The 12342-nt window shown below is 44.2% G+C and overlaps 1 protein-coding gene across 1 annotated transcript in view; it reads left to right on the top strand.

Moving 5' to 3' along the window:
- The window catches only part of MPP3 (membrane protein, palmitoylated 3), a 92272-nt gene extending 83755 nt beyond the window's left edge, over positions 1–8517 (top strand). The window contains exons 15-18 of the mRNA XM_015423178.1: positions 1224–1317; positions 2991–3099; positions 5881–6003; positions 8338–8517. Coding sequence (XP_015278664.1) covers positions 1224–1317; positions 2991–3099; positions 5881–6003; positions 8338–8517 — 506 coding nt within the window. The remainder of the gene's footprint in view (positions 1–1223; positions 1318–2990; positions 3100–5880; positions 6004–8337) is intronic.
- Positions 8518–12342: the final 3825 nt, after the last annotated feature.

Genomic DNA, 12342 nt, shown 5'->3' with positions numbered 1-12342 from the left:
AGAGGAAAAGAAAGATAATAGGGGGGAGGGGGACCTAGAACCTACTTAAAAGTTTCTTGAGCAAGAATTGTGGAAGGAGAGAATTTCTGCCCTACTCATCCTTTACCTTTGACGGTAAGCACATGGATTGGCCCAATCTGACACATTTTGTGAGTGGGCAAGGGAAGGATTTGAGCATCCCCTAAATAAGAGCCTGCCCATGTCTTTGTAGCTATAGATTCACCCTCCCACTCGTCCTTAAAACTGTGCTTATGATCTGGCGCTCTTTACCTCCTGTCTCAATTTGCATGGGAAAATATGCGATATTGTTAGAGGGAAGCAGCCAAGACACACAAAAAAAGGCCACATACTCCATGGCAACGATATAACTTTTATTTGATAGAAGTTGTATAGTGAACACTCACTCGGACTGGTCAATATATATCCTCGTGTGGCACATAGATCCCTTGGGAACAGGGCGAAGGAGTCTGCAGCTCTGCAGCATTGCCATATATTTTACAGATGGAAGTAATGGGAGGGTGATTCTTTCCAGCAACATATATGCAGAGGAGGGAAGGAGGAAAGAGGGGCCACTGTGATGCATTTGTTATGGGGATCCTGTAATATTGCAATGAGGAATGGGTTTTCCAGTAAAGCTCAGATGTAGGTGGAAGAGGGGGAGCCAAAATGGAAGACAGTGACTTTCTTTGCATGAGATGTACTTATGGGATTTGGTGTCACAAGGCATGGTGATGGCTGTGGGCTTGTTGGAGAAAGGATGGCTTTTAAAAGGTTTCAAATAAACAAGCAAACCTGTGAATAAGTCTGGACCAGCTACACTGCAGCTGAGAGAAAGCAGTCAGATAGAACCAGCGACATTCAAAGTATGAGGCCAGCCTTTCTGGAAGGATTAAGATAGATGATGGAGAGATCCAAGCTCATTTCTGCAGCTTATAAGAACAACACAGGGAGCTCCCAGAAGCCCCAAGAGAGATTAGCCATCCATTGCAAAAGCCCCTTGGAACAGTTTAATATCAACAAAATGGGTGCTTTCCTGAAACACTTGAAAAAGCCAGAGATCTAGTAGCGGAGAGAACAAGCAGGCATTAGTCTGAGGTTCAAAGCTGCAACATGGGAATGCACTTGGTTGACTTTCTCTGGCGCCCAAAACAAACACCCACCTAGCAAACAGCTATATTTGATCAATTGGTGCTGTCTGATCTTCGCTTCCCTCTGCTTTCCAGATACCACAAGGTCCAAGAAGAGTCATGAAAAGGAGGGGGTGGAGTACAACTTCGTTTCGAAGCAGTCATTTGAGACCGATGTGCAGCATAACAAGTAGGCTTTGGTTTGACTTGCCGGAGGAAGCAGAAGACATGTCTGTGGTGGGGCGAAATTTGGAGGCTGGGCCATGCCTGATGGATACCAGGCTGTCGGTTCCTTTTCTGATGGGGCTTTTTTTTTTTTTGCCTTTAACAAGTCAGAGAACATTCTAGAGCAGGGGTTGCCAACGTGGAGCCACGGGACACCATGGCATTCACTGATACCTTTCCTGGTGCCCACCACCCTCTGTCAGAATTCCAGAGGTGCCCACAGGCTCAAAAAGGTTGGGGACCCCTGTTTTAGAGGTACAGATTTTCCCGTCGTAGAACTGCCACCAAATGGGAAAGGTCCACTTGATTCTGATATCTAGAGAGAGCTGGACTTAGGCTTCGAGCCCTGAAGTCCATTTGATGGGATGGGGATGTGGGTCATGGTAGAGCATCAGCTTTGCATGCCTAAGGTCTCAGGTTCAGTCCTCAACATCTACACATAAGAAAATGGATCAGGTAGTAGGCGATGGAAAAGACCTCTACATGAGACCCTGGAGAGCTGCTGCCAGTCAGAGTAGACAATATTGATTGTGATAGATCAATGCCCTGACTCAGTATAAGGTAGCTTCATGTGTACACAGGCTGCTGCTATTTATATCTGGAGCCAGGACTGGTATCACTATGAGTATTGTTCCCAGTCTTGGGGTCTCAATTCCCATTCAGGGAATGAGGTTCCAGATGGCTGTTTCACAGGTTCAGTTGCCTATGGAAAAATGAGGCTGTATGTTTACCACTTTGATGACTTTGTGTATGTGTGTGTGTAAGTCACTTCTGACTTACAGCACCCCTATGAATTATAGCCCTTCAAAATGTTCTGTTGTTAACAGTCTTGCTCAGGTCTGGCAAACTGAGGGCCTTTGTGGCTTCCTTTATAGAGTCAACCCGTCTCATGTTGGGTCTTCCTCTTTCCTTCTGCTTTCAGCTTTTCCTAGCATTATCCTCTTCCCCAGTGGGAAGACAATAATACTAGGAAAAGCTGAAGGCAGCAGGAAAAGAGGAGGACCCAACATGAGATGGATTGACTCTATGAAGGAAGCCATGGGCCCTCAGTTTAACGTCCTAAAAAAGAGGAGTCTGGATGTAACCAGGGGTCATTTTGTAGGAAAAAAGGTGCAGGAGCTCATTAGCATAACTCATTAGCATAACTTATTTGCATACGCCACACCCCCTGACATCACCGGAAGTGTGTCAGAAGGCAACACCCACCGCTTAGGCTCCACTGGACTGTTTTGGACTGCTAGCTATTGGGGGGGGGGCGTGCAGATCTGCCCTCACAGAGGAGGGAGAGCTTGTACCTAAATAAAACTTGGTCTTAAAGGTGCCACTGGACTGTTTTGGACTGGGGGGGTGGGGGGGCTCTGCAGCTTACCTGACTGCTTCTTGCTTTGACTGAGAGCTGCTGGGAGCAGGGGGTGTGGCTTGTTGCATGTGCCCGCCCCCTGGGCTCTTTACTGCTGGAGCTCCGCTCCTGTGCGCTCCTGCAGGAAATGACCCCTGGATGTAACCCTGTGTCACACTTTCTGCTGCCAACCATTCTTTCTCAAGGGAAACTGTAATACTGTAATGAGCATTGGGCACCTTTTTTACAATTGTCTCTTCTGGTTTGTTTTTTTTAAGTAATTTCCTCCATATTTTTAGGTTTGTAGAACATGGAGAATATAAGGAGAATCTCTATGGGACAAGCTTGGAAGCCATACAGTCAGTCATGTCCAAGAACAAAGTGTGCCTTGTGGATGTTGTGCCTGAGGTAAATCTTCAGTTTTGTTATCACAGTTGCTCTGACAGACCGTGGAACTCAAGCTGGCATGTGCAAATTTGGATGGATCAGTTTGTTATTGTCACTCAACAATATGGAGCTCTTGGCATCGTGAGAGCCACTGTCTGTGGGCTGGACCCTTGCCCTTCTTGGCTGGGGAACCATACCGAGATTTCTAGCCATGGCCTCAGTGAATTCATTCTTGGCTGTTGGCGTGATCTGCTTTTAGGTTATTTTTTTTAAAGAGATGCTTGACTTGTTTTTTTATTATTGCTTTTGGTTTTTTATTGCTGGGTTTTGTTTTTGTTTTCTTATTGTTTTCATTGTGAGCTCCCTCAAACCAGGTTATGGAGAAGTGGCATATAAGGTTTCTGAACACACAAATAAATAACCCCGTTTAAGGAAGCCACAAACAATCCTGCAGAACTGGAGACTGTCGGCTCGAATGTAATATTCCATTGTGGGTCAAGGTGACTGAAGAGTGATGATAGATCAGCTCCCAATGAGTTTGGAGGAACCTAATTTTGGGGAGATCCACATTAACCGAGACCCAGGACTTCAGAACAGAAACTGTATTAGTGGTCCCAATGTGCTGTCTGCATCTAGAGATGGACAGGAAGAGTGTCTCCCTGCTGTTACTCCTAGACTGTTTGGTGGTTTTTGATACCATATTGTCTAAAGGGAAAGGTAAAGGTTCCCTTGCTCGAAAGCCAGTCGAATCCAACTCTAGGGTTGTGGTGCTCATCTCCGTTTCAAAGCCGAAGAGCCAGCGCTGTCCGAAGATGTTTCCGTGGTCATGTGGCCGGCATGACTAAACACCAAGGCGCACGGAACGCTGTTACCTTCCCACCGAAGTGGTACCTATTTATCTACTTGCAATTTCTTGCTTTCGAACTGCTAGGTTGGCACGAGCTGGAACTAGAGACAGGAGCTCACCCCGTCTTGCGGCACCCGGGTCTTGAACTGCTGAACTACCAACCTTCCACAGCCTGCAGTTCAGCATCTTAACCACTTGAGCCACCTCAGCTCCCACCATATTGTCTAGAGAGTAACAAATCCTTTTCTGTTGTCTGGAGGTTTTGGTTGTTGGCACCAGTACTTTCACAGCTGATCTGCTCTTACCTAAGTGAACAGCAACAGGAGGTAGTGCTTGGTGACATGATAAAGCCCCTAGAGCTTTATCCTTTGACGCACCACAATAGTCCATGTTGTACTTGATGCCATCTAATAGGTATATAGCTGCTCAGAGAGGAATTGGGTTGAATCCAGCCAGCTTTTCTGCACTCCAAAAAGGCTCTGCCGGCAATCATGAGATCTACACGGACCAAAGCCATGTTGGACAGGGGCCTTATTAAGGAGGAGAATTGGGTGAGATGTAACAGAACAGCTGGCTTGATCCAGCCTATTGTTTGCTATTTGGAGTGCACTGTCATTAAGATGCTGATGATACCCAGTTCTGGGTTTTTGGATCCAAGAACAGCTGTGCTTTGTTTGAACCTGTGGATTGCATCTGATTGGCTCTGTTCTGCTGATGGCAGAGCTTTTCCCCACTAGAAAGTGCTTTCCCTGCAAGAGGAAGTTCTTGATACTAGTGGAATGAAGCTATTAGGTACAACTCTTTGGGTTGGATCCAGTGCAAAATTTCTGCTTGCACTAGGGTTTTTGCACAAGCGGAAACATACAACAGCAACAACAAAAAAACCCATGGCAGCTGCTTGCCCTAAATTCAGACTTATTGTATCCCCTGGTGCATTTTTACTTGCACAAAGTCTTGTGAATCCAGTGTCTTGGCACTATACTGTATTGCAAGGATAGTGCTACATGTTGCACAAGACTTTACACAAGCAGAACTGGGGTAGGGGTTTCTAAGCTGGTACTTTCATGACTTACTGAGATGATGATCTTTTTTTTATTTTTTACCATTAATTTTGTTTTAGTATCCATTGTCTGACCAGCTTGGTTGATCCAGTTTAAGATTCTTGCTGATTGGTTTTCATTGTTCATTGGTGACAGCTCTACAGAGAAATTTTATTTTTCAGCACAGCATGTCAGAGAACATGGCTAATAAGTTTTATAAATAGTTGTTCGTCAAGAAGGGAAAGATGTCCCTCTTGCTCTCCCCAAAGTGTTATTATACATTATTGCCATTTGCTCTGTCTGCTCATGCCTGCATCTCAGTTCCCAGTTCTAGATTATCCAGAGTATCCCTGTCTCACTGCAATCCAATTTATTTCCCTCTTCACTGTTGTATACTTAGTGCTGCAAGGGAAGGAGTAGAAGCAATCTTTTCTAATCTTCCTTGGAGACCTTCTTGTTTTGGCCTTTTTATAATTCAGGGGAACCATTCTGTTATGTTCAAAATTGCATTCTGAAGGGTTTTTTTTAATTTAAAGCATTGCCTTTCCACTAGTAATAGCCTAGGCAACCTATTACTGCTTATGAGAAGTCAGCAGTGCACATCAAGAAACAACCAAAAGCAATGACAGAGAGGAATCACATATTCAATTCCCTGAGAAAACGGGTTAGGCGACTCTCTGAAGTGCTTTGGAGCAATATGAGCAAGGATAATAACAGCGGCTTTGCGATGCTGCTCTTGCTAGAGGCTCATAATACAGAGGCGTCCAAACTCAGCCAGCAGAGCTGAATTCCTGGGTCCCTTTCCTCATTGATCTTCTACCTTCTTCCATGGCCTGTTTAAAAAACCATTTTGATTGGGTTTTATCTTATATGTCTTGGTGACCAGCCCCACTTGTGTTATATTTCCATTTGCAGGCTGTGAAGCACTTGAGGACGCCCGAGTTCAAGCCCTATGTTGTGTTTGTGAAGCCTCTTATTTCAGAAAAGAAAAAGAATGCCCCAATGTCTCTAGCACCAGATGACATATCTGTCCCACTTGTAAGTATTTCACACAACGGGCTGGGATGTACAAAGGGATCCTCTGTATATGTGTATGTCAATCAGGATTGCTGTTGGATCAGCAGATCAGCAAGGCCTAGCCGGTTGGAGACAGCCTGGAAATGGGAACAGGCTGAGAGAGCCCCGCTAGAAACCTGGGCTGATGTGGGAACTACTAGTCAGGGAACTGGAGGGCAGCATAGAGAAGTGGGGGGAGGCCAAATGCTAGGACTGGTAGGATACAGGAAAGCTGGTTGTTGGTTTAACATATAGAATTCTTCACTGGGTATATCTCCAGTTGAGGCAGGCGGTGTTCGGAAAGGCCTGTCTCTGTCCAAGACCATGGAGAGTACATATAGAACAAATGAACTAGATGGACCAATGGTCTTCCTGTTTGTCTGGCTATTTTTATCCCACCTTTCCTCCAGGGGGCTCAGCTCAGCAGATGTGGTACTCCCTTCTTGCTATAAGATGAATCCCTCCTCCTTTCTCATGGGGTTTAGCAGTGTTGGGAAGTGCCCCCCCACAACATATCCACATTTAACACATTACAAAAGAAACCTGCCCCCCCCATTGTGTCGAATCTACAATCTTTTGCCACCTGGGATTCCTTTCCCAAGACTTATTTCATTGTGAGAATAGTAGGAGAAATTGTCTTCTATTTTTCACATTGAAAAGGGAAAATATATCTCTTAAAATGATGCAAAGAAAACCAAGGGAAGTTTTCATTCATGTTGCAGTCCAGATCCATCTTTCAATACAAAGAGCAGAGTGCAGACTCTGAGCAGAGCACAAGCCAGTTTGGTGTAGTGGTTAGGAGTGCAGACTCTAATTGGGAGAACTGGGTTTGGTTCCCCAGTCCTCCACATGCAGCTGCTGGTGTGACCTTGGGTCAATCACAAGTTCTCTCAGAGCAGTTATCTCAAGAGCAGTCCTCAAAAGCCCCACCTGTTGTGGGGAGGGGAAGGAGAAGGAGATTGTTAAGCGACTCTGAGACTCCTTCAGGTAGTGAAGGGTAAGGTATTAATCCAATCTCTTCTTCTAAATTGCATTGTTTTGGGAGTCGGGTCCTGACCCCCTTTTTTCCGTTTGTCTTGCTGAATTCCTCTCCTTGTGACAGCCCCTGCCCCACATGGCATTTGTACATGGTTCACGACCACCCAAAAGGCTATAGGTCATAAGACCTGCTTGGGCATAAGCTCTGTGTGACAGGAATTGTAATATGGAAGATGATCTGGTGAGATTAGGCAAAAAGGCTGGCTGGATCCAAACCAATGGATAGATGTTTATATGCAGATACTAGAAGCCCCAGAGCTTAAGAGTGCCTGATGTTTAAATGAAAACATAGCTTTAAAAGGCATTTCAAAAATCCGCTGGGGTTTCAGTGGTATATCACTATAAGTTATAATGGAAGGGAATTGAGTTGGCTTTAAAAAGGGGTTAGACAGAATCATGAAGGGTAGGTCTTGCACTGACTATTAGCCGCAATGACTTAAATGGGATCTCTGTGTTCTGAGGCAGTAAACTTCTGAATTCCAGTGATGGGAAGCAACGGTGAGGAGGCTTTGCATCTGTGCCTTGCTTACAAGCTGCCTTGGGACATCTGGTTAGCCACTGTGAGAAGAGGATGCTGGACCAGGTGGACGGCTGATCTGATCCAACATGGCTGCTCTTATGTTCTTCTGATGTTGCATCTTCTGTGCTTGCCTTGGATCATCTGGTCCATCCTTTTTCTTTAAGGTCCCATATTCATGTTTCCCATGTCGTCATTCAAAGCTGGTTGCAATGGGAGTCATACAATGCAGTCTTAACACACTTTCCGGAGAGTAAGCCCTATTGGATTGGATTCTGAGTAGACTAATTTAGGAGGGCACTGCTAGTATGTCGAAAGGCAAATTACACAATGTAAACTCTGGCCAGCTAGCAATGAGATAGATTGCTTACGGCCTGGATATATAGCCAGCGTTTGGTATATTCTGCATAATTTGCCAGTAACAAAATCCACAATCGTTTGTCAGAATGACATGTGCTCAACACTCCCTCTAAGCTGTGGAGTCCTGTGAGCAAAAATTCTACTTTGTGAGGTACTGGCATTAAAGTTGTGAGCAAGTGATTTGGCTGCTGCATCGATTAGTTCGCTCTGGAGCTGTCCTTCCTGACCTAAGACAAAAACGAGTGAGCCAGAGGCTAAAGAACTGTGAGCTAGCTCACACTAACTTGGCTTAGAGGGAACACTACTTATGCTGAGGATTTTTTGATTAGAGCACCACAGTGGCATTTCTTTGGAAAACTCCTCAATGTCATCTTCTGTTGACTTTCCATCTTGATTTGCAGGATGAGGAACAGCTAGAAATGGCTAACTCGGCTGCCTTCATCGAAGAACAGTACGGCCACCTTATTGATACGGTTCTGGTGAAAGAAGACCTCCATAGTGCCTGCAGCCAGTTGAAAGCCATACTGGAGAAACTGAACACAGACTCCTTTTGGGTGCCGGTCTCATGGGTCAGATCATAGTCCGTGATGCTGTGCCAAATTAGGAGAGATACCTGTTTGCTAATATGCTGTAAATATAATGGATGATCAAAAGGGAAACAAACAAAAAAAGCATCCACTGGAATTGCAGGTTTGCTTGGAAAGCAGCAAAGAGAAACTGTCTCCATCTGGCAACTTTTTCTGATGTAATCATTTCCTCTATGGGAATGAAAAAAAAAATCATTGTGGTGGAATGAAAAATCCCCACAGGATACAGTCCAGACGTTTGTGTGCCGCTTGCAGTTCTGCAGATGGAAGCCTTTAGCTTTTTTTTGTAAGTTGCAGCGCAGGATCCAAATACCGTAATACAGATGAAAAGATGTTTCAGACTTTACTGAATAAGAAAAATACACTAGAAAAAAGATGAATCAAACTTTACTGAATGAGAAAAATATGCTAATTTCAAATTTTTGGTGATTGACAATAAATGAAAGATGAATTCTGTCACAGTTATAATTTTGGATAATGAAAGAAAGACCTTTCTCTTTCATTGGTTGGCCAGATTGGAAAAGGGGGAGCTTGTATCCAAATGGTGATTCTTTTATCCTTTTTGCAGAATGAAAGAATTCCTGGGCAAATCATCCAGGCATTCAATTTCTTGCCGGAATATTTGCTACTTTATGTAACCTACATATAGTTGCAAACTTAGCGGGTTTTTGGAGTCATCAAATAACTTTTCTCTATCTGCAGTTTGCCATAAATAATGTTCTGAATTATGTGCTCAAGAGGCAATGGACAGTTTCCCGCATTCTGACTAAAAAAGCCACAAACTCAGAAATCCAAAATAAGCAAAATGCCCTGGAAGCATCTTAATAGACTTCCCCTTTTTTGGTCATTTTGCTTGCACAAACTGTGAACTGTTGAGATATTTGTTGAGGCAACCACCTATTCCAGCTCAGTGAATGGCATACTAAAGCCAATTTACATACAGTGCCATGTCTGTAGATTCTTAATTTTTTTTAAATCAAGTTTCTAGTTCTTTCCACTGTAGAGAATATACGAGTGTTGCTTCTGCTTCATGTCCAGAAGGAAGTTGCTTGTGCCTATTCAAAGAATTGGGGTGAAGGTACATTACATCCTCCATGGAAATGATTCCTGATTTATCTCTGATGTTTCCCCTACTCTTTTTTCTTCTCCAGTCTTTGCCAAATCGTTCTACATTTTAAAAAAAGATCTCGGAAGCGGATTAATTTATGCTACACAAGCATGTACAGACAAGAATATTGCATAATTTCTTTCATAAACTGTACATTTTCTTGACGTAGAATTTTGTATTTGAGTTCGTTGAAGATTGTGTCTTGTGAATGTGAAGATGCCCAGCCCTGTGTGTGGCTTGCCTGTTTCCCCCCCCTCCCTTTGGCAAATTCAAACTGATTTTATGTTCCAGTGTAGTATATATTTTTTGTATGTTCGTGCCTCCTTAAGAATAATTCCCATTGAGAAAAATCTTACATTAGATCAGAGGTCCCCAACCCTTTTAAACCTGCAGGTGCCTTTCAAATTCTGACACAGTGTGGTGGGCGCAGCCACAAGATGGCTGACATAAAATGGCTGCTGTAGGAGGCGTAGCCAGCCACAAAATGGCTGCTACAACTTACCTTTGGTCTCACAGTGAAGATTCTTGTTGCTTTGGCAGTAGCTGCCACCACAGCGTGTTTTTAAAAATCTGCACAACCAATCAGAAGCCCCAGCTGGCTACACCTGCACTAGATTTCCCCTAGGCTGCTAGAGATGTTGGCTAAAGCTTTTAGCTCAAGTTTTTGAGAAGGAGATATTAGTTAAAACTGGAGTGTTGACTGTAGTTGTGCTTTGGTTTCATGTATCTCTGTGAAAAGATCATGTATAGTAGTGTGAGCTTCTTCTTACCCACCACTGCTTGCAACTGTGCCATTGAAGAGAACTTGTGTACCTTTCCCAATGGTGCATCTACTATGTGTGGAGGCAGGCAGATATTGATGCCCAGTCAACCTGCTCAGCAGTCTTCATAAACCAAATGTGTACCTGTAGAACAAGCCCCTGGAATTGTTGGTAGCCCAGAAGGTTCCCATGGCAGATGTTGGAGTACTTCTTAGAAGACATGTTGGTGTCAAAAGGGTTCTATGATGGCAGGAAGCTTGAAAAATCACCTATTTAGTCCCTTGTAACCTATTCAATCTGTGATGAAAGTGGAGAAATATAAGAGAAATAAGTGGGTTCTAGATCAAATCAAGCCTGAACTCTGCCTAGAAGCTAAAATGACTAAACTGAGGCTACTGTACTTTGTTCACATGATGAGGAAGACAAGAGTCACCAGGAAAAGAATATAATGCTAGGAAAAGTTGAAAAAAAGACAAAACATGAGATGAATTGACTCAGTCAAGAAAGCTAGAGCCCTCAATTTGCAAGACCTGAGCAAAGCTGTTAAGGATAGCATGGAGGTCATTAATTTATAGGGTCACCATCAGTTGGAAGCGAGTTGACGGAACTTAACACATGCACGACCAGTCTGCTGTGTGATATAACTGGAAGACCACATAGTATCTATCAAAGGATGAATTTATTCATTCGATATATGTTGTTTATCTGTTGTACATTATCTGGATGAGAGATTCAGAACTGTGCTTTCTCCCTAACATCTCACCCTTATCCTTACTCCAGTTTATAGTAAGAGTCTCTGGTTTTCATGGTTTTTCTTCCTTTAGGTGGTGTTAGTTGTTATACTTACATTCTGTCACTAGGCGCTACTATAGTGCTAGTTGTTTTAACATTAGTGCCCTCATACAGATTAGTTTCCTTCCTATCACCAGTTACTCTTTGTCTCATTTTTTTTCATGCTAGGCTGTTCTGTGAGGCCTGACTGAACTGGTTTTATGCACATTAACAGCCATTGGGGAAGAAAAACAGAAAACAGATCAACTGCTTGAGAAGGACCCTCAATGGAAGGGGGCTGTTCCGATATGTGGAGTGAGGCATTTTCAACCATATGAGTTTATGAGATAACAGATATTGGGTTGGATCCAGCAGTGTATGAGCAGAGGAAAATGTACTAAGGCTGCGGTCACACGGAGCATTAGGCACGCTAGAGGGACGGAAGATAGGCGGATTTTCCGGGCGCGATCTCACCGCCACATCTGGGAAACGTCGAGCTACCGTGGCGAACCCGAGGCTTCCCGCGCAAGATGCGCGGTAAAAAACTAGTACCTCGGAGGTACTAGTTTCCTGAAACTGCGGGGCAAGGGCGGGCGTCTGATCGCGTTTCCGGTGGTAGTTCCGGTGCCCGCCCATGTCCCCTCGCAAAAAGGGTTTTTTTTCAAAGTCTCCACGGATGCGCACAAGCACCCAAGGGAGCATGCGCACATTTGAGTTAAAAAAAACCAAACCAACCCCGTTTGCCCCGTGCCCCACTTCTTTGCCATGCCGCAGGACTGTGGAGAGATCGGCACCTCCCCCCTTCCTCCCCCATGGTAGGTCTGCTCGCGCAACCGTGTGTTTTTTAGCCCTAGGGCAAACAGCCACGCTTCCCCCCCGCATTTTCCTGCCCGTGTGCCCGCAGCCATTGTGCAGTTTCCCTTGAGCAAGCAATGGTGCTATGGCTGCAGCAGCTGATAATTCTTTGGTATAATTTTTAACGTAATTTCACATGATTTCATTTAATTTGGTTTTGAAATTATATCAGAAGAAACACCTTGAGCTATGCCTTGCATGTGCTGGAAGAAAGAGCTTGGGGATACAGTGGTTTTCACTTAGCACAAGCAGACACCAAGGAGTATGTGACAGTCTTTCATGGTATCCACCCCTCAGGTAGATTGACTCTGGGAAGGAAAAATA

Source organism: Gekko japonicus, unplaced genomic scaffold (assembly GCF_001447785.1).
Source record: "Gekko japonicus isolate JY-2015 unplaced genomic scaffold, Gekko_japonicus_V1.1 scaffold661, whole genome shotgun sequence".
NCBI lineage: Eukaryota > Metazoa > Chordata > Lepidosauria > Squamata > Gekkonidae > Gekko > Gekko japonicus.
Note: the sequence above shows the minus strand (reverse complement) of the source record. Positions and strands in the feature narration are given on the sequence as shown.